At 34.8% G+C, this 27,979-nt stretch overlaps 1 protein-coding gene across 1 annotated transcript; it reads left to right on the top strand.

Moving 5' to 3' along the window:
• Positions 1–670: 670 nt before the first annotated feature.
• Positions 671–27,979, top strand: LOC128996657 (uncharacterized). Its single transcript, XM_054422086.1, has 8 exons — positions 671–734; positions 9,071–9,183; positions 13,224–13,322; positions 19,129–19,371; positions 19,669–19,878; positions 22,989–23,103; positions 24,542–24,792; positions 27,761–27,979. The coding sequence occupies exons 1-8, from the start codon at positions 719–721 to the stop codon at positions 27,977–27,979; spliced, it is 1,266 nt and encodes a 421-aa protein (XP_054278061.1). The 5' UTR covers positions 671–718.

Raw genomic sequence — 27,979 nt, 5'->3', positions numbered from 1 at the left:
CTTTAGTTGCAAACATAATGTTAATTGTTTATTCTGTTAATTACCTCTGACTTATGCATTTATAAAATACTCCATACTAACCTGGTAATAAATAATTCAAAGCCCTTTGTACTTATTTGAATTTGTACTATGGTATTAAATATGTACTAAAATATTAGATTTTACAAGTTCACTTGGGGTATACTTAATTATACAGATACATTTTGCACTCAACTTTCACTAAATACGTACTTGTAATTAATGAGGGCAGTTAAAGAAAAAATTATTAATTTTAATATTTCTCCCCTTAGACTGACATAACATGTCACATATTGCATACCATTTTAAAGCTTAAAATGTGGAGATGTTTTTTATACTATTTGACAGTTTTTAACAAGACTTGGTAAAAAAAGTTTCTTAAGCGAGTTGTAGCGCCCTTTTTAAAGATTTTTCAAAATTTGTTATTTAAGTCAAATTATAAACTTTTGAATGGGTTTTGCTGTACCATATTATACGTGTTCTAATAAAAAAGAGATTCTAAAAATGCAATTGAAAATATCATTATGTAGGCTAAAAGTTGTAACGCTCGACTACGAAACTGACGTTGATGTTGGGTGATTAGGTTGGGTTGATTGATAGCACGTATCAATTACGTAAAAAATATTGCTCGAAAATATTTGGCATTGCAGATGTACTGCATGTACTGTAATGTTGTAGTTGTGGCAGCTTTAAAGTCGGCATGAACACAACACTGAGTAAGTAATATCTATTAAAACCAAATTCTTTTTATGCTTTTAGAATTTTATTTTACGTAAGGTCTGTTAACAGCTCCTTCCATTTTCTAAATGAGTTTTAACATTTATTTCAGGTATTAACGAAAGAGTCTCAGTATGTAGGTTTTCAAGTTAGTTTTGGAAATTTGATTCGTCTAATCTAAAGGTCACGGAAAGCGGTCTAAATTTGATTTTTATACACAAAAATAACACGTATTAAGACTATTGTTGTCATAGTGCAGCAAAAACAGTCGTTTTTAATTAATGCGTTGCGGGTCCAAATTATAAGTTTTGATTTCTAGGAAGTAAAAAGCGTTTCGAGCCCCTAGGAATTTTAACAGCCTTCATATAACTAGTTTTAGTAATTCAGAGTTAATAATTCTGGTCTTTATTAATGGTATTTTTTAAATATATAAAACAAGATTACCATGTATTGAGGTTATGGCACCTATTAACCTTGACTTCGTTGTGTTTTATGGTTAAGGTAGGTCCTTTTATGTTGAGGTTTCATCGTTTGTTATCAAAGTTTTCTCAAATTGAAAAAAAAATCCCTGTATACATACTGTGACTAGCACGAGCAGAATTTTCAGGTATTCAGTATGTCGCAAGGGCTTTATGTTCTTTAAAACTAGTTTGCATTTTTCGTTTTCTTTGGCTGACAAATGTCATATTACAATTATTACAATTATTTAATAAATTCCAGACATTTACAATTTTGATGGTTTTTCTTTAGGATTGCCTTATTTTTACATCAGTAGGTTACTAGGTCTGATACTGTTAAACATTTTGTCAGCCAGCAAATATGTCATTAGCGTATCTAATACAAACTGGTAAATGTTTACCAACCAAATTAACGGAATTTATCCAACAAATTTCACTGTTCCGATGTTTCCATAGTTCACTACAGAAAGATAATTAGATGGAAACTCCCATTTTTAGATTTGATGGTAATGATGAAAAGAATAAATAAACTTGATTTTGGCATCTACCGTAATAAAACACACATAGGCAGATATATTACCAACAACTCAAACCATCTAACATTCCAGGAAAGAGCTGACTAATCTGAATAACTCAAATATCTCCGCCGCAGCAAACCTGCAGACTAAGCGTATTTCAACTTGTCTGATTACATCATTAGGTTACTAAAATATTTCCATGAATAAGACATATTTATTCCCAATTTAAATAACATTAGATATAACGAGTGCTTAGATTTGCTGCTACATGGAAGGTAAAAAGGGTTTTTTGACCTTACGTCAATATTATAGGATGAAATAAATACATTTCCGAAATTTTATCAACACATATCCATAAACAAGTAATCTACAACAGTTTTTATTTTCTCCATAAGAATAACATGGGAATTTTAAATTACATTATTTTTGAATTATATCCGTTAAGCATACAACAGCGCTTCAATATACTAAATTATTTCTTTTTTTAAGCTCTACAAAATGGTCTAAAAATAAATTGCCAAATCTTTGTTTTTAGGGTCAAAAATGGGAAAACCCCATTTTTACCCCATAAAACCCCCCATAAACCCCCGTTACTATGGTTCGATTATGCTGGTTCGCGAACTCTTTCGAATAAACGTAGGTTTACGTGTTTGTAACAAATGTCATCAAAATCGGATCATGATTGCTCGAGTTATTGCGCTAACAGACATATACACACGTACACATATATATATATATATATACATATAAACATATAAACATATATATACATACAAACACACACACACACATATATATATATATATATATATATAGGTAGCCTATATATATGAATTTGAACGGATGGTTTTTTTTTGCCTCTAGGGACCTCGAAACGAAAAATTATATCGGTCCCGGGTTCAGGTCCTACCACGAGTACTACGGTAATAGCTTATTCCCTATATGGGGAATTGGCGAAAAGAAAGTTTTTAAGTTGTATGATAAGGCAAAATGAAGTCCCCCCTGACTAACTTTGTCTTATTTATTTTATTTATTTATTTATCAACGGCAAAACACCAATTTACTAAGATAATCAGGAGTTTGACAGCTTCAACAGTGAATGTTTGTGCTTATTACTGGTTAACAAAAATAAAAATAAAATCAATAACAATAATAGACAATGAAATGATTAACAATAATAAATGAAGAAATGAACAACAATAATAAATAATTAAATTAACAACAATACTAATGATTTGAGATAACAGATAATAAATATCGATAACAGAATCAGAATCTGAATCAGAATTAGAATCGTTTATTGCCACAATAATACAGATATGTTGTCTGTGGCAAAAGTCACTAAAACTAAAGAAATAAAATCAGAACCATAAAAATAAAGATACAAAATTCAAGAGGTACATACTATTTACATTTTAAAAACAAAGAGACACTGTAAAAATCCTCATCAATAAAATATTCCCTCAAATCATGCTTAAATTGTTTTTAAATCATTTTCACCCTTGATTGCATTCGGAAGAGGATTTAAAGGATGGATACACATTGAGAATGACTTTTTTTATGAAAAGTGGTACGGGATTTTGGAATAGGTAGATCAAAGTTCCTTCTAAGATTGAAGCTGTGTTGAGATGACTCGTGAATATGAAACATTGTTGAATTCTTTTTTAAGACGGACAAGGATTCAAAAATGAAAATTGATGTGAAGGTCAGCATATCAGTTCTACGAAAAACGGATCGTCAAGACTCTCTATATTTTAAGTTAAAGATCAATCTGATTGCTCGTTTTTGCAGTTTGAATATTTTCTTAGTTTAAAGCTTGTCGTTACCCCATACGGGCACACAATATTTAAGAAAAGGGTAAACAAGACCGTAATAAGATGTCAGAAGGACACGTCTGTCTTGATAACAGGAGAGCCTACGAAGAAGGAAAGCAATAGGACTAAGCCTATTGTAAACTTTGTCAATATGGCTGGAAAAATTTAGATTGTTGTCAATGATTACTCCTAAATATGTTACAAAAAAATAAATAAAATAAAAATGAAATAATATAATAACAAAATTAATAAATAATAAATAAATAATAAAATTAATAATAATAGTAAAATTAAATAAAATAAGTTAAATATGTTAGAAGATGAAACAATATTGATGTTGTCGACTGGTAAAACTAAAGGTTCAGATGTGCTTGACGAATTCTGCCGTATACGAAAGACTAAAAGTGACGTCAGATAGCCATTGGAAGACAAAATTACTATTAATAAATGTTTTGATCTCTAGCTGTGAATGCTTTGGACTAGACACAATGAGAAAAGTATCATCAGCAAACAGTTGTAACTTAGAATTGGACACTACAGGAGGCATTGATCATTGATCACTTGAGGAGGATCATTGATAAACATGAAGAAAAGGACGGGCCCAAGAACGGACCCCTGTGGCACAGCTGTACTTACAAAACACTCATTGGAAATCTTGCTACACAAACAACCTGAAGAATCGATGTAAGGGACTTTGACAACTTGTCTCCGTCCCTTAACATAGGAAGATATCCAATCTAAAGCTACTCCGCGGATCCCCAAACTTTCTAGCTTATTCAGGAGTAGGTTGTGATCAACAACATCAAAAGCTTTCGTAAAGTCAAGGAATAAACCGGAGACATGGTCCCTAGCATCGAGAGAGTTGGAAATTTTGGAGCAAAAACAAAGTGAAATTAAAAAATTGATCGTCTCGTTCCTCTGCTGCCACTCGCCTCACAGCCACCAAGCTGGAAGCGAAAAAGTCGACCTACGAACATATTTCGTTCCCGGAGCGCATCAGGCGTGGTATAGGGCAGAAGCGTAGATAGCTGGTCGACGCATAGTCTAGCTCAAACTAGCGTTGATGCCTGGTTCTTCTGGGAACTTGCAAATTGATCCTATCGAGAAGGAAAGGGCTGCTGATCTGGTTGTTTAACAGCTTGAAGAGGAAGGCAACATCAGTAACTCTTCTTTTACACTCCAAGCTTTGGAGACCATAAGCTACAGATATTGCATCGACTGGGAAGTCCATGAAATTGAACCCAGTGTGACAACCAATATGTCTCACGAAGCATCTCTGGACTGATTCAATATGATCGATTTGGCCAAAGAGGTAGGGCAACCAGGATCGTTGAGGAGTTGGCACTCAACCCATGTTTTGACGTTCGAGAGATCAATCCCGGCATGCGTGACGCCCTGGCAAATATATGAATAATGTGCGGTCCAAATTCAAACGATGCATCAATCACAAAGCCCAGGTCCTTGATGGTGTCACACCTTTCCACCCTGTTCCCGTCAAGGAAATAGTCGTCTTCCAAGTTTTTCTATTTTCTACTGAACGTTATACATTTCGTTTTAGCAGGATTTGCTGACATATCATTCACTAAACACGGAAGGAGCCTCCCTGAAGATTGCTGACCACATACCACAATCGGGCGTACCCTGGGCAACGTTATCTTTAACGGCTAATCCTTCCAACACCGGAACACCAAGCGAGAACCATGAATACCGGCAAACGGCTTTTATCAAAGCCAACTTTAATAACAACCTCAATCAATATTGAAGGGCTTTCACCGAACAAAGAAATTTTACTTTCGGACTTGTGTAAAAAACGAAATTGTGACATCCTGGTCATGCAAGGGACTCATAGAAGTATAACGGAGCATCGGCCAAAAATTAATGGCATGAAACTAATTCTAGAGAGACCACATGGAAAATACGGTAGTGCAATATTTACAAAGCTATATTTAACGATCCTCTCGGTGGCATTGACTTGTAATAGCGACATAGAAATTCTGACAGTGGAACTCCAGTCCTGTACAGTAACGTCTATCTACAAACCACCAAATGTGCCTTTCCGTTTTGCTGAACCTGGAAACTTTAGAGCAAAGAGGATTAAGTTTGTAATTGGAGATTTCAACTGCCACAGTACGACATGGGGCTACAGCCAAACTGATGAGAATGGTGAAGAACTTGAGTCATGGGCTGAAAGAAACGACCTAAATATCATACATGATCCAAAGTTGCCAGCATCTTTTAACAGTGGAAGGTGGAGGAAGGGGTACAATCCAGACAACACCCTTGTGAGTGACCTTGTTGCACAGCAAACAGTAAAGCTAGTTGAAGACCCTTTCCCTCGGACACAGCACAGAGCAATTACCTTTCTTGTCACCGTTGTGGTGAGTCCCCAATCTGCTCCTTTCAAAATACGTTTTAATTTCAAAAAAGCTAGATGGGACTTATTTACTGAAGAGCTAGACATGGGCGTTGCTAATCTGCCAAAGGGTTGGAATGCATATGAAGATTTTATAGCACTTGTCAAGAGTATATCCAGGAAACATATCCCGAGAGGGTGCCGTAGGGAATATATTTCTGGCCTGACAGGGGACTCTCGTCCCATCTTAGAGCGGTATAAAGAGCTTTATAATGAAGACCCTTTTTCTGACGATACATTTGAGGCGGGTGAAGAACTGCTTGCAACCCTGACCGAGTCAAGAAAGGAAAGATGGAGCTATTTGATAGGGGCACTAGACATGAAGCAAAACAGCAGTCGTGCCTGGAAACTGCTAAAAAATCTCAGTAACGACCCAACTGCTACGAAGAACCCGCTGACAAATGCTACGCCGGATCAGATTGCACATCAGCTACTCATTAATGGGAAACACCATTCAAAAAGTAAGAACATGAAGATCTAAAGGGAAGTCGAAGATGAGCAGCATTCTCTGGAGACCCCTTTTACAGCTGATGAACTCTACACTGCAATTCATCAATTGAAAAACAATAAGGCTGATGGACCTGATGAGATAAGAACAGAGAAAATTAAGAGCTTTGGTGCTGCGACAGTCATTTGGGTTTCGGACCTCATGAACGACTGCATTACATCCATGCAAATCCCAAAAAACATGGAGGAAGGCACGAGTAGTAGCCGTCCTGAAGCCGGGCAAGGAGCCAACTGATGCAAGAAACATCCGTCCTGTTTCCTTGTTGTGTCACCTATACAAAGCTTTGGAACGCATGGTGTAAAATCGAATTTCCACAACAGTAGATGCATCTTTAATACGAGAACAAGCTGGCTTCAGACCCGGAATATCCTGCACGAGCCAAGTCCTCAACCTAACAAACACATTGAGGTTGGCTTTGAGCGGAAACAGATTACGGGAGTTGCCTTCATTGACCTTGGCGCTGCTTACGAAACCATTAACCATAACAGGCTTGTATGTAAGACATACAAACTAACAAAAGACTATAAATTTACAGTGCTCATTCAATGTATTCTGCAAAACAGGCGCTTCTATGTCACTCTCCAAAATAAAAACAGCCACTGGAGAAACCAAAAGAGGTAGCGTTCCCCAAAATAGCGTATTGGCCCCTTTGCTGTATAATATTTACACTAATGATCAGCCTATACAGCGTAATACTAAGCAGTTTATCTATGCTGACGATACAGCGGTAGCAGCTCAAGAGCATACATTTGAGGAGGTGGAGAATACGTTGACAAAAACTCTAGAAAAACTAGGAAGCTACTATGATGAGAACCGTATTGCCTAACCCAACCGAAACCCAGGTATGCGCTTTCCACCTACGGAACAGAGAGGCAAAAAAGAAAGTTAAGAGTACTGTGGAGAGGGCAAGAACTCGAACATAATGACTATCCTCAATATCTAGGTGTGAAGCTGGAAAGAGCATTGACTTTTAAACAACACTGCCTTGCTACTAGGCAAAAAGTGTGCTCCCGAAATAATATCATTCGGAAACTTACCAACACATCCTGGGGAACACAACTACAGGTGCTACGCACTTCTGCTCTTGCTCTTAGCTTCTCAGCAGCAGAGTATGCAGCTCCAGTGTGGAGAAACTCTGCCCATGCAGGCAAACATAGCCATCAACGAAACTGCAAGGATCGTGTCAGGATAAGGAGAAACGTGACAGCCGCAGTAGAACGACAGAAGCAGGTGACCGACCACCGTCTATATGGGCACCAACAGCAGCCCTCTAGACTCCGGTCAAAAAAGAGTTTCCTCAAAACCACTGAGATACATTCAGTAACACCGGAAGTATTAAGGCTTAAGCTATGGAGACAGGAGGCTCAACAGCCACCAGTACAACTTAGAGAGGAACTCCCTGCAGGCTGTCACCTGCCTTACCCCACATGTAGGACCCTAAATAGATTACGAAGTGGGGTCTCGAGGTGCAAAGTAAACCTCATGAGGTGGGGGTACTATGAAGGAGAACCAAACTGCACATGTGGGGCCCCTCAGGACCATGAACATCTACTAGTTTGTCCAGATATGGACAGAACATGCTCCTGGCTCGATCTTAAGGAGGCAAATGACGAAGCCATATATGTAGCAGATGATTGGAAAGACAATATCTAACTGAGCTGGTGTTTCATCCGGACATGGAAAGTAAGTATTCACTAAACACCAACTAACGACGTTGTCGAGAGCTTCTTGAAGTAGTTGACAGTCAGCGTGAGAGTTGACATCCGCAAACAGCTTAGTGTCATCAGCGAAAAGTAGAAAAGGCGTATTTATGTTATCTTTAATGTCGTTGATGAAGATCGAGAACAAAAGTGGGCCAAGATGAGAGCCTTGCGGGACGCCAGAACTCGCGACGAAGCAAGCAGAGACGTGGGACTGGAAGACAACAGCCAGACGTCTATCAGAAAGACAGCTCTCAAACCATCGAAGCATCGTGACAACAACGCCATAGCCCTCCAGCTTAGCAAGAAGATGACGGTGACTAATCTTGTCAAAGGCTTTGCTGAAATCTATGTATATAGCATCAACTTGGCTTCGTCGGCTGAAGGAATCCATGACTTGGCACTAAAGCGAGAGTTGGCACATTTTGCATCGAAAACGTTTTATTTTAGTTATTTACCTTTTTGACATTGGTGTCGTTTGATGGGGAATTCATCATGCTAAATAACAGTTTAATTGAATAATTTTTTAACCATCCGTTTTTGAGTTATTAAATTATACAAATTAAAACAGCCACCATATTTTTTTTTCTAATCAAACCGACTTTATTTTTTTCTATAATAAGTCTGGTGTACGTTAACATGCTTAACAAGGTTAATATTCATCGGTTAAAAACTTTAAAATTAAAATATTTATTCATAAAAAAACAACTTGGTGGGTAGAACTATCTGACTTTCTCTATGGACACCCTGCATATGTAAATATTTTGATACATTTTGTCTTATGAATTGAACTTATGATGTTGAATAAACGTAATAATAACTGTTTTACTATGTTATTCAATTGTTGGTTTAATTATTTCAAAACATATACTATGCAATAAAAATATGCAATTTAATAAATGTACAAATGATATTGTGTTTCAGCATTTGTTTTGGTATTTCTTCTCGTTGACGCTTCCTATGCAGAGGTGCCTAGACAGGACGACGAAACAGACAATTTGCCTGAAAATCCTCAGAAACTAATACAATCATTCGTGGTAAGGTTTTTAATACCTAAGCACATTTTAGATTGCGGAAAATTGATTTTTTTTATAATGTACTAGCAGAGCACCCGTCCTTCATACGGGGTTGGTATCTATAAGTATAAAAGAGGATGTTTGTATATTTGGCAGTGATAAACTCAGACACCACTGAACCGATTGCCACGAAACTTGGTACATACGTGTAGAATTTCATGGAATAGGTTTATACACCATCAATTTCGTGATCCGTCCAATCGGCTCCGCCCCAGTGGCTCTGGATTTTCCCATGTTAACCTTATGAGAAATGGAATTAATGAATCTTAACAGCTGTTTCAATTAAACAAGTTGGTTCTGTTCTATGATATTCAATAGCATTAAAGTTACAAGGATTACCAACAGGGTGCAGCACTATTATTTCTTTTACATTTATGACAATTTGACAACAGCTAATTTGCCACTAAAAGGTGAGTGAGCATAGCGAACGAACTTCAACCTGGAGGCGAGTTAGCGTAGTGAACGAGCTAACCTGAAGGCAAGTGAGCGTAGCAAACGAGCTAACCTGAAGGCAAGTGAGCGCAGCGAACGAGCTCCAACCTAAAGGTGAGTGAGCGTATCGAACGAACTTCAACCAGGACGTGATTGAGCCATGCGAACGAGATCATCTTGAAAATGAAGAAGTTAAACGGGGCAAAGCCCGCGGGTTACAGCTAGTAGAGGATAATGCTGATTGTACTCAAGCTTTGAATTTGCAATGGGGGAGGACAGAGTTTGATAAATTTTGGTTCTTTAAATTTACGGTATGATATAGTATAACACATCTACTATAGCCATAATGTTCTACCACTGCACATATCACGAATTATTCATTAAATTAAAAACATAAACATAACTGTGAACAATCCTACTTTGACAGTTCTCATTGTGTATCACAGCTTTTTGTTGCTGCTTAGTTCAAAATAGCTGTTGTCATATATGCAAAAACAAAATAATAATAGTGCTGAACCCTTTTAGGATTTTTAATAACTTTTTAATGCTTTTGCATATTATAGAACCAACTCGCCTTTGGCTCGCCCCAAGCCCCCTTTTTTTGGTTGGGGGATTGTTGTAAAATCCTTGGGGAAAGTCTGTTACTGAGTAAGATAATACAATAAGAAGAAGTTTGTAAAATACTAAGCACTGTATTCAAATGCAACTGAAGTGTTTTTGATACAGATATACTAGGGGGGGGGGCTAAATATATTCGTTTTAACCTTGGCTTAATAAAGAAGACTAGTAACTGTGAAAGATTTAAAGTCTTTGCCACTATGAAAGGCAATGATTCAAGAACTGTTAGCGGTTTTTTTGGTACGGTGGGGTACACATAAACAAAATAAATTAAAAAAATTAAAAAAAATCCTTTATTAGGGATTAATAATAAAAAAAAAATAATTATTAGGATTATTAGGGAGCTAACTTCCTTTAGATAGGGGTTTTTTAATAGGAGGTTTATAATAAATAGATGGCTTTGAGTTATAGAAGTAAAAAAAAATATATAACTTTTTCAGATATCCGCCATGTTGGATTTTAGGGGGGGGGGGGGTTATGACTTGAAAATGGGACTTTTCAAAATATCACTGGTAAATTTTTGGTAACGTTGTACACTATTGTAAAGTTTTGAATCTCTAGTATGATTCCAAACAGTTTAGATCTGCATACCAAAGTTGGCCATTTTCAAGGTTATTCCCAATAAGAGTAACATGGGGGGAATTCAATAGTTCAGGTTTAATATTGTAAAAGTTCATTTTTTGAAAAGGGTGCAAGAACTAAAAGCGTGGGTAAACGTGATTTAGACCGATAGACCTGTCGTGGCTATAGGATAGCTATAAATTGATTTTGTATTGAATGATTTTGATTGGGAGGAAATTGATTTTGGAGGGGAGGAATCTTAGAGTTCCTGTTGAGCTGTCACAGATAAGGATCAAATGGGTTCCAGGAATTGGAACTTTCTCCAATCTAAGAGATGTAGTACTTTCTGAAATGAGATTTTGAAGTTCTTCTTCTGAATCTTTATGCATTTCTTCAGACTGGGAACAATACTAAAATGTCGTCAGTATAAGCATAACAAAAAGGACGTGAAAAACTTCACATCTATAAATCTTTGAAATGTCTGACCCGCGTTGCGCAAGCCAAAAGTCATTAATGGAAATTCAAACAACCCAAAAGGAGTGGTGGTTGCTGTTTTTTGGATGTCATCTTCGTGGACGGGAATTTAGTGGTAAGCCTTGGTCAAATAATGGCAGAGAAATGTGCATAGCCTGCTAAATTTAACGAGAAATCCTGAATATGTGGTACAAGGTATCTGTCAGGAACAATACGAGCATTGAAAGCGCGGTAATCACCCAAGGACGCCATCCATTTTCCCCTTTAGGCACCATGTATAAAGGCGAGGATCAGGGGCTATCAGAGGGTCGAGCAAAACCAAGCTTAACCATCTCCTGAAATTCTTTCCGGGTAGCTTTCTGTTGTGGAGGATGTAAGTGACGTGGTCGACAGTGAACAGGAGGACCAGGTGTAACATTTAAATGATAAACTGTCTTATGTTTCACAGCAAGAGGTAAGCCTGGAGGATGAATAACATCAGGGAATTCAGAAAAAAAACTTCTGCAAATGGGGAGGAGAAAGATATAACTTTAATACTAGTTTGATTGTTGTTAGAAACTATTCCCTTGGCATTCAATCCCGTTTTTTTGTCAACCAAACATTTAATCTTGCAATTAGGTAATAAGTGATAGTGTGAAAGGAAGTCTGAACCTAATATAGGTACTGAAACATCCGCTACCACTAGACTCCAAGGGAAATTACGTATAAGGTGTATTAAGGGTAAGAGGCATGGTACCATAAGTCTTTATTTCACTGTTATTGGCAGCACTTAGTGAATAGCTAGTAGGAAAACGTTTATATTTGATAAGGCATTTATGAAAACACGACACATCAGACCGAGTGTTGATAAGGAACCTAGTTCATGAATTTCTGTCCATCACAAAGAGACGGCATTGCAGATAAATCGTTAGTCCACAACAAGAAAATGCACCGTATTCAAACTAAAGCAACCACAAGGAATATTCGTGACAAAATATCTGCTTTTTAAGAATTTGTTTTTTAGACGAAAACCAATAGTCTGATTCCGATTTAACTTTTATTGAATATTTCAAGTTATGATATAGATATTGTTAGTTAATACTGTTAACTACAGTTAATAATGTTAGTTTAAAGTTCGATCACAGTTGCTCTATTTAATGCCCTATTTTCTTTAGTTTAATAATAGCAGCTATTTATGTTTTATTATTTTAGTTTTTGAGTAATCCTAAATCATCCAATTAAAAAAGGCTTTTAGTTACACATGCAATTAGATGTCCTATAAATAAATATATAAATATTAATATTTAAATACTTCCCATAGGTTATCTCTTTGTTTATAATATTATTTTTTAGGTTAAGTATAAGTAACTTTGCCTGAATAAATAAAGAATGATATTTAATTTGATTTCATTGCAATATGTGAGCATTTTTGTTAGTTAGCATTTACAAAATTGCTTACACAGCTTTTAGGCTGTGGATTTTTACAATTTCTTTTTTTACGGTACTCTTCCAATAATCTTAGGAACAAGGGTAACATTCTCTCTGACCTGAATTTTGTAAACTTTAGAAAAACATCCTCTCCCCCTGATTAAAAAAAATTTACTGTTGTTGTTTGCTTGTTTATGTATACTGTATATCTTTATAAAATATGGCCAACTATTTGATTTATCTCTTTACTATTACAAAACATTATAAAAAAATCACTTCTGTCCTTGTAGCACTTTTCTGTCCCTGTATGTAGACATAAATCTATCACCTTAAAGAATATTTTTGCTCTGACTGAATTTATTTCTGTTAATTTTTTTGTTCCCAAAGTCTAATGGAAACGGAGCTATTTTTACTCAAAGATTTTATTTTATAGTTTGTATTAATCTAAGATTAAATTATTGTAATTTGCAAACATGTAGCTATTAGACTTAAAACTTTTTTCCTTTTAGGTGTTTGTTGACGGAATAAGAAGCCCAAAAGAGAATATTTATGCAGATGAAAATGAATACAACAAAAAATGGTCAATTGAAAGAAACCAACTCACTGAGGTAGACCTACTAATGATTTTATTTGTATAAGTATTTAAAACGATAAAAACATACGTTCTTAATTTGTGGACGCATATCATATAAAAATTAATTCATGACTATCTGAAGTCTGTAAGGTACATTATCAACTTCGTAGTGGGGGTAGAGAGTTTTCTCACCATCAGCTGATTTGCTGATTTAAAAGTTTTACGGATGTTTGGTGACGACATGGAAAAACATGTGGTTGTTGAAGTTTTGTGGATAATTATCGTATGTCGTAACAAGTGCAGCAGGTGGTACCAGTATGCAGGTGTTACCAGCAGGTGGTAATAGATAGGGGATGAAACAGTTGTCTGTGCAGTAGTGTGTTTGAATAGCTAAAAGGTGTTCATTTTCAATTGTCTTATATGCATAAGACACATCAACCAACAACCACACCAACGTTTTACAACCAAAACACAGCTTACACGTAGACAATAGATCGAGTTAAATTCATATTGTCGACCAAAACCTTTATGTAAAAGTGTTGTTATATGTTCAGTGCCCGTGGCTGATTGGACAGAGGAAATTTTGTTCAGGGCCGACCGCCCCGCCACTCAACCTACACGGAGCTGTAGATAAAAGTGGATAATAATAACATTTCGCGTTTGGACTTAATGGCGTTAGGGGGTTTGACTATATAATATGTTTGTTGAAGATATATAATATGTAAGTTACTTCAGATTTGCCACTCTTGTACATTATGTCTCCTGCGGAAAATATTTCCCAAACCACTTTTTTGACCCCTTATTGGAAAACATTGTTTTTGAAGCTGATTAAGAGGAAAAAGACATAGATTTGGAGGAAGAATCTTTATCTAGAGAAGAATTGGAATTGGATGGTGGGGATGATTTAGAATTACATAATTTGGAAGTATTGACAGATGAAGGGTTAGATGAAGAAGAAAGAAGTGTCCTACTTGTTGAAGATTCATCAACTACTGACGAGGTATTATGGTGGGGGAAACTTGATGAGCTAAGGGAAACACCTACAACAAGTCATATAATGTTTAGTGCGATGATGTAGAGGACGTTTGTTTGACTCTGACTCTAACTCATACGTATCCATTGATAGTGAATAATGTACAAAAATTATAATGAGTGGGTTTTAGTTTGTTTTGCAAATCATCAATATCCAAAACAAATACACTAAATTTTCTATTTCTATGTTTTGGAACTTTGGAATATTTAATTTCTCCCAATATATACAATAAATTTTCTTTTTTCAAATTTAAAAACCTGATAGTGATAAGATTCTAAAGACACAAAAAATTAGAGGTTTCCAAAATTTTTAAATATGTGTGAGCAATTTGTTTTTACCCTGGCATATAATGTGTAAAAGACATGTAACTGAATTAAATAAATTGTTTACACATTTTTTTACAATGACCTTAACCTACTTAAATGAATTAGACAATTTCATAGTTCAACAAAAAGAACAGTTTTTATCAATTTCCCCTACTACTATAAAGTAAAGTGGGGAGGGGTTACCCCCACCTCTAAATGAAGGTATAAAATAGGTTTGATATCACGCATTAAACATTCTTATTTTTTGAACTTGCAAATGCAAGTAAGATCAAGATGAATGGACAAATGATTAGACATAATGAAAGAAAAAGAAGGAGGGTACTGAAGCTTAACGAAACGTTTGAAGTATAAAAACTAAAGTATAAAAACTATACTTCAAGCTAAAAAAGGAACGTCTAAAATTCAAATTCTAAACTTAACAGTTGAGAGAATAAGATTTTTAGAAAAGAAAGTTGATGAAGCAAGAATGAGGAATGTGGGAGAAATGAAAGAAGCTAGTGCTATAATTAATAGATACATTGGAAAATTAAAAGAAAAGGAAGATGATGATGAAAAATGCTGTCGAACATGATAAAGTTAATAAATAATGAGATCGAAGAGTGAATTCTGTCGGACCTGATGGAGTTATTTAATAGTGAAATTGACTGGTGAATCAGCTAAAAAACCACACAGACTTGTTATTATTCACCCAAGGTAATATACATAATTGTGTTTATATTAAGAATTTTAACAGAATTCTTTCATTACACGTGTCAAAAAGAAAAGAAAGTAAAACAATTTGTAAAAGATATTTTTGTTGTGTAAATAACCCTTTGAGAAGTGGAGGTTCTGAATGGTTATTGGAGCATAAAAGGTTATGCAACAAACATGATGAAGTAAAGTTTATCTTGCCACCACGTGATAGAGCATTTGTAAAGTTTAATAACGCCATTCATCAATATAGAATCCCTATTGTTATGTATGCTTATTTTGAATTTACACTACTACCGTTGGACCATCAAGAGGAGGAACAAGTACCAGTTACATTTCCTCAACAGTTTCTGCCTACTGAAGTCAACGCTTTCCAAAGAATATTTACAAGATTGTGGACTGACAGCTGAACCAAAAGTGTGTCTTGAAAAAGATAAAGCTAAACACTTTGTTGACGAGCTTCACAATATAGCTAAAAAAGTATAGGCAATTTATATACAGGTAAAACCTATGACATTTATGTCACCCGTTGAAGTTGAAGATTACTATTTATCAACATCATGTTATCTTTGCAATAAATCATTTACAGCAGATAATCATAAAGTGCACGACCACGACAATCTGACTGGAAGCTACACAGGTGCTGCGTGTAATGCCTGCATCTTAAACTATAAAATTCCTTTTGATTTTTATAAGAAATTGGATTAAAACTCATTGAAAATGGAAATACTAGATATAACAAAAGAACCAACATTCGACGAGACTTATGGAAAAAGGAGTATCACACGCACAACCTCTACACTTCGTGAAAATTTAATAATAGTGATGAAATTAGAATTCCTATACAACAAACGAACTTCCATGCACGTTCCGACGCATGTGCATGTGCATGTGCATGTGCATGTGAACGACTTCCGTGCAAAAGTTATCTATATATTGAAGGAAGAGTAATAAAAAGATGGGACGCTGGAACCACCGTTTCTTTTATCAATTCCAATCTTCGTTCTTTTTTTCATCCAATGGCATTTTTATTTGATGAAATTAGTTATGAAATATCTGGAGTAACGGTAGATTTTACAACGAAAGTATGTTTAAAAGGCACATTAAAAGGATTAGCATCTTTGACACAAAACTAAAAGAATTTGTTAAGAATTAGAAGATGAGTTGCTCCCGATAAGACACAATAACCCCTGACTCAGCAGGAAACTTTGATTTCTACATACCATTGAAATTATGTCTAGGCTTTTCTGAAGATTACAGTAGAGTTATAATAAATGTGAAACAGGAGTTAGTGTTATTAAGATCATCAAATGATAAGGATACTATTTGCGCAGCAGCTGGAACCACTAACGCAAATTTAGACTGAAATCTAACTTTGGACAATATTGTTTGGAGAGTACCACATGTGCGATTAAATGACGAACATAGAACAACACTGTTGAGACAACTGAAATCAGATAGAGATATTGTAATACCATTCAGAAGTTGGAAATTTCATGGATATCCAGTTTTGCCTAAAACACAAAGGCATAGATGAATTGTAACAACATCTACTCATTTGGAAAAAGCAAGATATGTAATATGTGCACTACAAACCAAAAAAGGAATAATATACTAGCTAATGCCAGTCATTTCGATCCTTGCAAACTAACAAATTGTAAAGTGTTTCTTAATTCAAAACTATTCCCTTACGACAACTTTAATATTTCACTAAGAAGAACGGTACTACGGGAAAACAACTACTACGGGAAAACAAACACCCCAATACTGTCTCCCGAGCAGAATGAATCAAAAGCTCCAATAACTGTAAAAGATTGTTCAAAACAAAACGAATCTGTAAAGTTTTTAAGTTTGGATATAAAGATAGAAATGGAGTTTGAAGAGAACGTTCCTGATATAACATCTGTCAATCGTTTAATTTTGCATGATAAAATTGTAACGTACACACCATTGATGGGATGAGTCAAAACAGTGTTGTAAATGAGTTTCACCACAACCACCAGTCGGCTATAAAAGGAGGAGCTTTGCACACCACCAATCAGTCTTTCCTCGTTCGTTGAATGGGTAACATCCTATACTACATCATAAGTAAAATGAATTTTCCATCAGTCGTACAAAAGCATACAGATGAAGCAGCATTATTGGAACAAGAAAAAAATTAAGAAATCATACATGAAATAGAAGAGTCTTTAAAGTTACGAAAACAAGAAGATAAAGAAGACAAGGAAGAAAAAGAATAAAAAAAAACAAAAAAATGGCACTAAGAAAAGATTTCGTAGTATTCTGTGTGGCCTTGATGGTACGTACCACATTACCTATGGGGATATTTTGAACTTGTAAATTGTATAAAAGTACCAAATTTTAGATATAAACAACTACGAAACCAACGGTGGTTGAATCAAATAAACTCAACGTAGATAGCTTTGTTGAGATAAAGTTTCTTTTTACTTATATGTACTGATGCAAGTTGTCCTGTAAAATAGTTCTCCGCTTGAAGTTTGGTTGTGCTAATTACTCGTCAACCTGTTTATTCTTGGTTGCCAACCAGATGTTCTAAAAATGCTCATATCTCTATACATTGTTTTTTTTAACAATGCCTTGGTCTTTTCCATGTGAATGCCTACAAAGTTCTCACTATACACAGTTCGATCAATTAAGTTTGGCTTTGAAATCAATTTTCCCACCTCTTTTGGATCTGACACTAATCTAATACCTAGCCTATTCCGAACCGGTTTAATTGTCTTCCTATATATCTCATTAGACATCAATTTGTAAAAATCTTTCTAAGATTGTTGCATGCATTTTTTCTGTGTCTAGATCAACGTAGAATGAACACAATGTTTTGACTTTTAATTCTATTCTTACATCATACCACATACATCACCCTCTAATGACGTATTCCATAATAATAACACTGCATAGATGTAGTGGTAGCTTCCTTCTTTTAAAACACGTACAAATGACCTTGAACAATGAATAATACATTGAAAAGTCATAACACAACATACGTCACACTTGGAACGACATACGCTAATTATCTACAAAACGTCACCAATCACATGTTTTCCCATGTCGTCACCAAACATCCGTTAGACATTAAAATCTACAAATCGGCTGATGGCAAGAAAACCCTCTACCCGCACTACTCAACTTTTACCTTATTCCTGTGTTCAGACTTTTTCGGGGCTTTCATAACTCTCTTTTTACTTGAACACTCGAAGCGTTTCACTACATTTATTTTATCTCAAGACTATTTACATAAATATATACAATCGTATTTTGCTCACGTATCCTAGAGAAGAGACCAGGGCAATTTGTTAGGCAGTCCTTTGACGTATGAGTTGATCGGCTCCGAACCCCTCTGTCCTGTCTTGTCGTCCTTGGTCCACGTTGTCCTCTCGACTCGGCTCCTTTCAGTCCTCAAATGGTATCGTCTCTTGAAGTGCACAAAGACCCAATAAATTAAATACCCAAAGATAAATAAATTAATGTTATACATTTTGTAAAATGGTTACACCGTAAATATATAAATACATTATATTACATGAGAGTCAGTAATTATTTTCTTACTACGTCTGTTCTACGGGTTAAAATAGAAAGTCTACTTATAGTTAGTGCTGGCAAATGTCTTTGTTTAGTACATATTGATCATCAACACATTTAACAATGTAAACCTAAGCATTACACGTTTAATACAGTATTTAATTACGTAAATTTTTTGTAACAAATGAATGATTTATGTTATTTGACGATACAGACATCCTTAGTTTTTATATTGGTATACGTTTTAGGGTGGCAAAGCATTGATGGAACGCGTGGGACGTAGCTTGCAGACTAGGTACAAAAGTAACATCATCTACAACACTGGTTTTATCAAAGCTACTTCAAACGGTAGACCCACGGCAAAAGCATCTGTGGATTCAGTACTCCATGGCATTTACGAGGTTCCGGACGGATTCAAGTGGAGAATTAAGGATATTAAAATTGAAGAATTATATATTGAGTCTTGGACACGCTTCCGGGGCAATTCTGATGTTGGTATTTATTTAATTAATTTTCTAATGCCTCTTAAGGTCTTGTTTAGGTATTTGGGATTTAATGATTTCTTTTCTGTAGCCTAAATTTGCTGTGGTCAAAATGTTGAAGGAACTTTACTCACTGTTATGAATCATAGACAAATAATAACTATGATTAAGATTCAAAAACAATTTTAAAATTAGTCTTTAGAACATGTTTAGTTGATCTTGTATACTTTATATTGTTTACACAAAATATTGTTATATAAATTCGTTGGCCATGATTGATGAAGAATTGTCACATATTTTTTTTAGCTTTTCGAAACGAACCAGGAAGATACAACATGCAAACAGTACACACTATTGAGAGATAAAATAATACAAGGTGAGATGAAAAAACTATCAACCGAGCAAAAAAGTGCAATAAAGGAGGTCATTGATCAGAGTACAAAAAGTGAAGTCGCAGTTAAGCCTATAGAAACACTGGATGATGTATTTGATCTATGGGATAATTTTCAAATGATGGTGAGTTATATTTCACAGAATAAGACAATCGATCATACTTATAAATTGGGTGGATACAAATTACTATATTTATGATCAAAAAGTTATGTAGGTAACAAAAATACATCTAAAGTCGGGACCACATAAGTTTTTATCGTATTGAAAAGAATATAGTATTTCTGTAATAGTATTAAAGAAAATGTTTGCAAGTGCAGCAGCATATATTTAACCTGTTGTCCTATGTCATTGTGTTGTACTGTGTAATTTTATAATTTTGTTAGTTAGAAGGCAGCATTTCATACTTAACCTTGGCGGAGTTGGCCTTTTTCGGAAAATTGTAGGCTACATACTTATTCAGTGGCAGGTAGGACTGAGTCAGGTTGTGAGCAAATAGGCTAAAGTCCGAGCATGCTAGTCTTGTTTCTGCTCAAAATTAAGACAAGCAGTAGTTATGTAACTGTAATGTCATATGCATACTCCTTTTAAAGCAAACCCAAAACAAGTTTTCTCTCCGTTCAATTCCTGACTTAAACCTTATTAGTGAGATAGATTTTTTAAATAATTTTTAATTGTTTCTGCAGTGTGTTTATTAAATTCTGGTCAAAGGCTTCACAACCTGGCGCAGTGATTCAGGTGTTAGGCGACTCTTTTGCTAAAAGATTCATGTCGTTTTTAAATCGCCCTGCGTCAAATTCACAATCTTCAGGTCTTTGCTGCAGTTATGGCGTAGGATATATCCTACGCAGAATAGGATACTCTACTCTATAGAATAGGATATCCTACCGAATATACTCATGAGCAAAAGTTCACACAGTTAAAACATTCATAAAAAAAACTTTAGAAGAAAAAAGATAAATGTAAATTACATAAAAAGGGCCTAAGTTAAATAACTACAATTCAAATTAAACCTAACTTAAAATAAAATTAAAAACCTAAATAAATCGATGATATAAAACAACATAAACAATTATAAATAAATAATTTTTGCTAAATAAAAACAACAAAAACATATCCTTAAAGGTCAAACCTGTAAAATATAGTATTTAATATAAGTAAGTTCTTATTTAGTATTTCGTTTTCAAACGAGTATTTTTAGTAGTTTGCTAAATGTGAATATAATCTTAGTTTGTAAAGTGTATTAATCTTATAGAATTTCATATTAGGATTGTGTATTAAGTTTTGTGAACTGGACTTTGGCCAAATGGCAAAGATGTAGATTAATAACATTTATGAATACCCATATTTTATGTAAAAGGGTTTAATTAATTAAGATCAAGTCATTTTACATTTTTATTATAACTATTTCTTTTAAACTTATATATGTGTTCAATTCTCTTTTAATAGTGGGGCCCAAAAATAATTAATTTCTTTAATTCATGTGTTATCTGAATATTTGATTATATATATATATATATTGTGTTTTAAAGGGTTATAAATTATACTTAATAGTAATATACAATGTAGATAGTCATTCATGGTGTCAGTTCAATCAGTTCCTGAGTATTCTCACATATGCCAAGCGAGTATACTGAGCTTAGTTGTCGTTTTCATATTTTTCACATTTAACGGAAAATCAAAAAAACCACAAGTTTACAAAATATAATAAAGGCCAATTTCCACTGAAGTCAATATTGCAATCAACTAAAACCAAACCTGCAACCAGCCAAACAATAGCAACCACTGCAAGGTCTCATATCTTCAGCAACCATCACCTCTGTAAATTGCCATCTTCAGCTACCACCATCTTCAGTTATATTCAACCTCAACAGCTCAACATGAACCGTCACCAGCAATTACCATCTTCAGTTATACTCAACTTCAGCAACTAGCTTCTTCAACATGAACCATCTCCACCAACTACCGTCTTCAGTTATTCTCAACTTCAGCAGCTACTAAAGCAACTACCATCTTCAGTTATACTCACTTTCAGCAACTAGCTTCTTCAACATGAACCATCTCCAGCAACTACCGTCTTCAGATATCCTCTACTTCAGCAGCTACTCCAGCAACTACCTACCATCTTCAGTTATACTTAACTTCAGCAACTAGCTTCTCCAGCATGAACCGGCCTCAGCATCCTTCAATTGATAATTGAATAAATCGGCAATAACTCCAACTTCAGTTTTATGCAGCATTTTGAGATAAATCGTACATGACGACTCACATATTACCACTTCTATAAATTCACGGCAAAAAACATATGTAGGCCTAAATTGTGCGTGTAGTTATCCCCCTCTCCTTTGTTGGGTCAACAATCCAGTCAATTTGTGTAGTTAATTTGTCCATACCACTCTTCCATTAACTTATTCCACAGACATGCTGAACCAATTCAAGTGGTATCACCCAGTCACATAGAATCCCTACATTAATGTTACAATCGTCTGATTCCAATATATTACAATATAATACATATATTTACACTTATACTGACTCAAAAGACGGCAAACGTACGAAAAGATAAGTCGTGATCGAATTGGATTGGACAATCCAATCATAATTAGACCCAATATGCGAAAGACGAGGACCTCAATGGTCACGTTTCTACTTATAAACTTACTTGTATAGCCTTTAGTACTGCTCCTTAACTTAAACAACGCATACAATGCTAATCAAGTCATTATTTATATTTATGTTACCAGAAATATAATACACGTGCGTTTTTAATAATATTGTAGGGCCTATCAGATTTATTTAAACATTTTTAGGATATTTCCTCCAAGAAAAAAAAAACAAATACTTACGTTGATATATTTGTTAGTTATTAAGGTGAAACCTCACAAAAAAACTAAAAAGAGGAACTAAGCTTTACGTTATGCAGGCCTTATAAATTGGATTGCCAAACATTTTAAAACAAAGGAACAATTGCAACAGATTAGTATCCTTGTAATACTGAATAAGGGTATTATCACTAATTCCAACTTGTTATATCATATCATACTTTTGAGAGTAATATATTAGATAAGAGGATAAGAATAGAGAATAAGATAAGACATATTATTAACAAAGATACTTAGCAAAATAAAACTAAACGTTACCCAATAAAAGTTATTTAAGCATAGATATAATGTGGATTAAGTTTGCCACATAACTGTGTAGAAGGCGTTTTCTATTTATCTCTTTTATCCGTGCAGAAACTCAACAAAAAGGAGCTGCCAAAATGGGTTGTTCCACTTATGCCGAAGATAGAGAAACTCGTTCATCACCGGCTGTTCACGAGGGTGTATCCTCACCTTCAGTACTATACAGGTACCGTATGAAATCTAAATACCCTCGCCACAGCAAACCTGCAGAATAAGCGAATTTCAACTTGTCTGATTACATTTTTTACTAAAATATTTCCTGAAATAAATAAGGTATTGGTCTAGACTATACCTTCGCCGGGGATGAGTCGTAGCAATAATTTCGGCCGTGTCGTCAATGTTAAATGTCCGTGTTTTGTGTTTGTGACCATAATGTGTGCATGTTTTTTACGCCTTTTGACGACCTTCGCAAGAAAAAAAAAGTGTTTTGACATCCTGATCGGCCTGAAGAAGATCCCTATTGAGAATTGAAACCGGTTGCCGTGAGCAACATTTTTGATAACTTTTATACAGGTATTTAAACCACTTTATTGAAATATTGGTTATCCGGAGGCTAAATCACAATGTTATTAATTAACTTTAATGGTAGTAATCGATCACGCCACTAGGTCTTATTCAAATAAGGGAATTATATCAAAAGAGCAAGATAGTTCATTCTATTTTCAAAACACTGTGGACTATGATTTAGTTAAAAGCAATAAGAAAGTTAAAACTGTGATTTTTTTATTAATGTTTTATTACAAATTATGGAAATTATAGTTACAACATATTTAATGAAAAAATAGCGTCTATTGTAAGTAATTTCATTTGTATGTTATGTAATTATGGTAGAATAAATTATTATTTAATTGTTTTCATTATTTCATTATTTAATTTTTTTATTATTTCATTATTTAATTATTTAATTATTTAATTATTTAATTATTTAATTATTTCATTATTTCATTATTTCATTGTTTCATTATTTTATTTTTTCATTATTTCATTATTTCATTATTTCATTATTTTATTATTTCATTATTTCATTATTTCATTATTTTATTATTTCATTATTTTATTATTTCATTATTTCATTATTTCATTATTTCATTATTTCATTATTTCATTATTTCATTATTTCATTATTTCATTATTTCATTATTTCATTATTTCATTATTTCATTATTTCATTATTTCATTATTTCATTATTTCATTATTTCATTATTTCATTATTTCATTATTTCATTATTTCATTATTTCATTATTTCATTATTTCATTATTTCATTATTTCATTATTTCATTATTCCATTATTCCATTATTCCATTATTTTATTATATCATCATTTCATCATTTAGTCATTTAATCGTTTAATCGTTTCATCGTTTCATCGTTTCATCGTTTCATCTTTTCATCGTTTCATCGTTTCATAGTTTCATCGTTTTATCGTTTCGTCGTTTTACTGTTTCATCGTGTCATCGTTTCATCGTTTCATAGTTTCATCGTTTTATCGTTTCATCAATAATAATTAGGTACATTATTATTTTATTTTTTCAATTTTTCATTATTTCATTATTTCATTACTTCAGGTGAAATTATAAAACACTGACATATAATTGTTTCAGGACAATTATTATATGAGATACTAAACTACATGGCTAAGCAATATAACGACTGGAAGGACAGTTATGATGCTAATGAAAACGGCGGAAATTTGTTTGGATCCGTACCACAAAACGATGTCATACATCTCCACGGCTCTGACGACGTGACCGTAACTGCGATGGTATGGGCGTTAACTAAAGATACTGAATACATGGCCTCTCCTGGCGACACATTGATTTTTGAAGTCAGTGTACCAAAAATGAACATAGAGGTAATAGAAGGAATTTGTTAACTTTTATAGAAATAAGTATCGAAAGGTTATAATATACGAGAAGCTTAGTATTTACGCTTTAGGGGAAATTTTAATCGCAGATTTAGCATTTATTTAACTAATTTATAGCCAGCAAATGATAAAGATATTGTCACAATCAGGTTGAAAAGGACTGTTTACAAATTTTCTTTCGAAACTACATTGGTAGAATGAAAATTATTTAAACTGGTAATTTTTTGTCAGTATTTGTATTAGGTAAACCCCCTGTGGAGTGTGGAATCAATGCATTCACAGCTTTGTCTTTGTAGTCTTGCTTTGAAAGGGGTTCAGGTATACACTGAGAGTGTAACGAAATTTGGCGAAACATAAGTAAGTAATAACATAATTACCTTCAATACATCGAAATTATTGATACCATTGTTTAAAAAATAACCGCTATTTTCCTAAATGGCAGAGAATTTGAACATAAAAAACATTGTATCGTCTTATTAGCATGTAGATGTAATTTTAAGACTAATTTACTTTACACAATTTCACTCTAAACTTACTCGTTTAGGAGCTACATAATGCAGAATGTACATCGCAAGTAAGTTTTTCTTAGTTGTCTAACGTTTAGACTGACCGTCGCCGTGTCCAACCCCTCCCCTCCTACCATCGCTTTGTTGTTGTCAACTGCATTGTCTTCAGTTAATGTTTCTATAAAAGAGGCTGTTTTTTAAACTATGTCTGACCCAAACGAAATATTTTCCGTTGAGAATGTGTTGGGGAATTTCTTGCCGGGGCCTTGAAAATCTCATATTCTTCAATAGTAACCAGAAAACGATATTATTTAACAACATTTTATGGGTGGTTTTGTCAACATTTGAGACATCTTAGTTATTAATAATCACATTATCAACAAAGGTTTTTTTATTTTTGCATGCAGCATTCAGTTTGTAGATGGATGGTTTTTGTTAGAATTCACATCAATATTAGATTAAATTCTATGTAAGTTGGTAAAAGCTTTAAAAACGTTAAAACAGATAGCTATTACTTTCTTCACACTTTATTTTCAATTTGAACACAACAATAAGCATTTAAATCATAACTTAATCTTAGCAATGTGTAATGGTCAAATTTTGTTAGGGGTAATTTTTGTATTTTATATTCGCAAAAGATTCGAGCGCGGCGGTCACACCACGACGGCAACAATGATCCACTTGGTCAGTGTCTTACATAGTTTGAGATTTGGCCACCGTGACCTCGGGGCGCTGACGTAGCGGTGGTGGGGAGGAGCCGAGACCGGTGGACAGTAGAGCATTAAACATTAGGACAGTCGATGGCGAGCCGAGCGCATGTTCACCAAACACCCTCTTCCGAGACCATACAGCGGACCTGCAAACAGCCTGCGGGTATAAGGCGTGGATGCGACCGAGCGATATAAAAACAATAATGTTAACATAAATCGCTATCGTCAGACGTAAGCACTGTTAGTAGGGGTGGCCCCAATTGGGGGCAAAACCACCCCTAGAGTGGTAGTAGATACAGTAAATTAACTCTTAACTGTTAGGACTAGTTTTCTAGGGTTATTAGATACTGTGTAGGGGTGGTAGACACTACTCTTAGCCGTTAGGGGTAGTTTTTTCGTTAAATCATGTGACTTTCTCACCGAGATTGTATTGCATACTATCTGTATCTGTATCATAACCTTACTTGTATATGTATGCTTTCGTGCTAGCTGTTCTCACCAACTGACGTAATTATACGTAGGTACCTTTGTTTACTGAATTAGTTATTAAACTATTTCTGTTTATTCATTCATGGCTAAAAAGTGTGACAAGGTATCGAACCCAGGTCTTCTAGATGAAGGTCCGAAGCCTTATCCATTGGGCTACGACGCAAGTTACAGGTACAGTGTTTATAGTGGTAAATAACAATCTCAGCTGATTATGTAAATAACTTCACTACGTATTGTGTACGCAACCCGCCAACTCTTGCCAATGATGTAACCTTATTTGTATAAGTAGGTATTTATTGTGTATTATAAGATTAGCTTTAAGCAGGGGCATTACAGGTGACGGTTCCTACGACGCCAGTTACGGGTTTATAGTGGTATAAGCCTCTACAAAATAACTTAGTGCTGTGGGAGTAGAGACTGATAATGCAGGCACTTTACTTGTATATGTAGTTCGTCTGCTTTCTTGCTAACTGATTTAACCTCATTTTATGTACTGTGTATGTAGGTTTTATGCTTTCCCGCCAACTAACGTTACCTTACTTGTGTGTATAGGAGCTACCAGCTGATCACGTGACCAAGATCGTACTGCATACGCAACTGTTACCTCACTCTACGTACTGTATACGTATCCCGTCAATTAATTCAATCTCCCGCCAGTTGTATTCCCGCCAAGTAACATAACCTCATTGTTCGTATTGTGTACGCATCCCGCCATAACCTAACGTGGACTGTTTGTCCTATTATTGTATTAGAGGTGGCTGTGCTTATACCCTATATTGGAAATTCGCTAAAATGTCACTATATGGGGCCGTGCCACTCAGACGACGGAAATAGGTGTATCGCTCTTATTCAGAATGTCATGTTCTCTCCTGGAGCCAAACCAAGGTGTATTTCCCCCATGACGGTAAAAGACATTTTCAATTGGATGCTCCAGATTTGTAATGACGACAGGAGTGGGTATTGCTTTTGGACTTATAGCTAAGCAAACAACAAGCGGTAGTACCGAAACAGTCTAGGAGCCAAGAATATATGTCTCCGTAATTCACTGATAATAATATTGCATGTACTAATTTAGGTTACCAGCTGAACTAAGGAAGTCAGCTGTCCTAGATCCTTTTAGTGAACGCTATGGAACCCTTACTTTCGTAATTTCGCCTTTTCTTGTTTTTTAGTCTAGCCTAGAATGTGTTGATACACTGCGTAGTTCCAGTCATGATATCACCATTACCTTGCAGCATAATTTTGTTACAGTTGTTCCTGTACTCTCCATTGAACCCAGAACACAGGTCAAAGTTCAAAGAATTAAAGCTGAAGAAATTTTGTAATGAGCTGCCATGTAACGTTGATGATGTAATAAGTAAATTGAGGTCCAACGGATTGTATCTTAATCAGGAAGAATGGGAAAAAATGTGTCAAGGCAACTTCCTCGACAAGACTAAATCAAAATTGTGTGGTGTATTGGGCTTTTAA

Source organism: Macrosteles quadrilineatus, unplaced genomic scaffold (assembly GCF_028750875.1).
Source record: "Macrosteles quadrilineatus isolate MER2022 unplaced genomic scaffold, UCM_ALF_1.0 Scaffold_6__1_contigs__length_79288215, whole genome shotgun sequence".
Lineage (NCBI taxonomy): Eukaryota > Metazoa > Arthropoda > Insecta > Hemiptera > Cicadellidae > Macrosteles > Macrosteles quadrilineatus.
Note: the sequence above shows the minus strand (reverse complement) of the source record. Positions and strands in the feature narration are given on the sequence as shown.

What these genes read in the sequence shown, in the direction of transcription:
- LOC128996657 (XM_054422086.1), top strand. An exon ending in GGGATAATTTTCAAATGATG is followed by an intron (nt 19,879 to 22,988) that starts GTGAGTTATATT and finishes TTATCCGTGCAG; the next exon opens with AAACTCAACAAAAAGGAGCT. An exon ending in TACCAAAAATGAACATAGAG is followed by an intron (nt 24,793 to 27,760) that starts GTAATAGAAGGA and finishes ATTTTGTTACAG; the next exon opens with TTGTTCCTGTACTCTCCATT.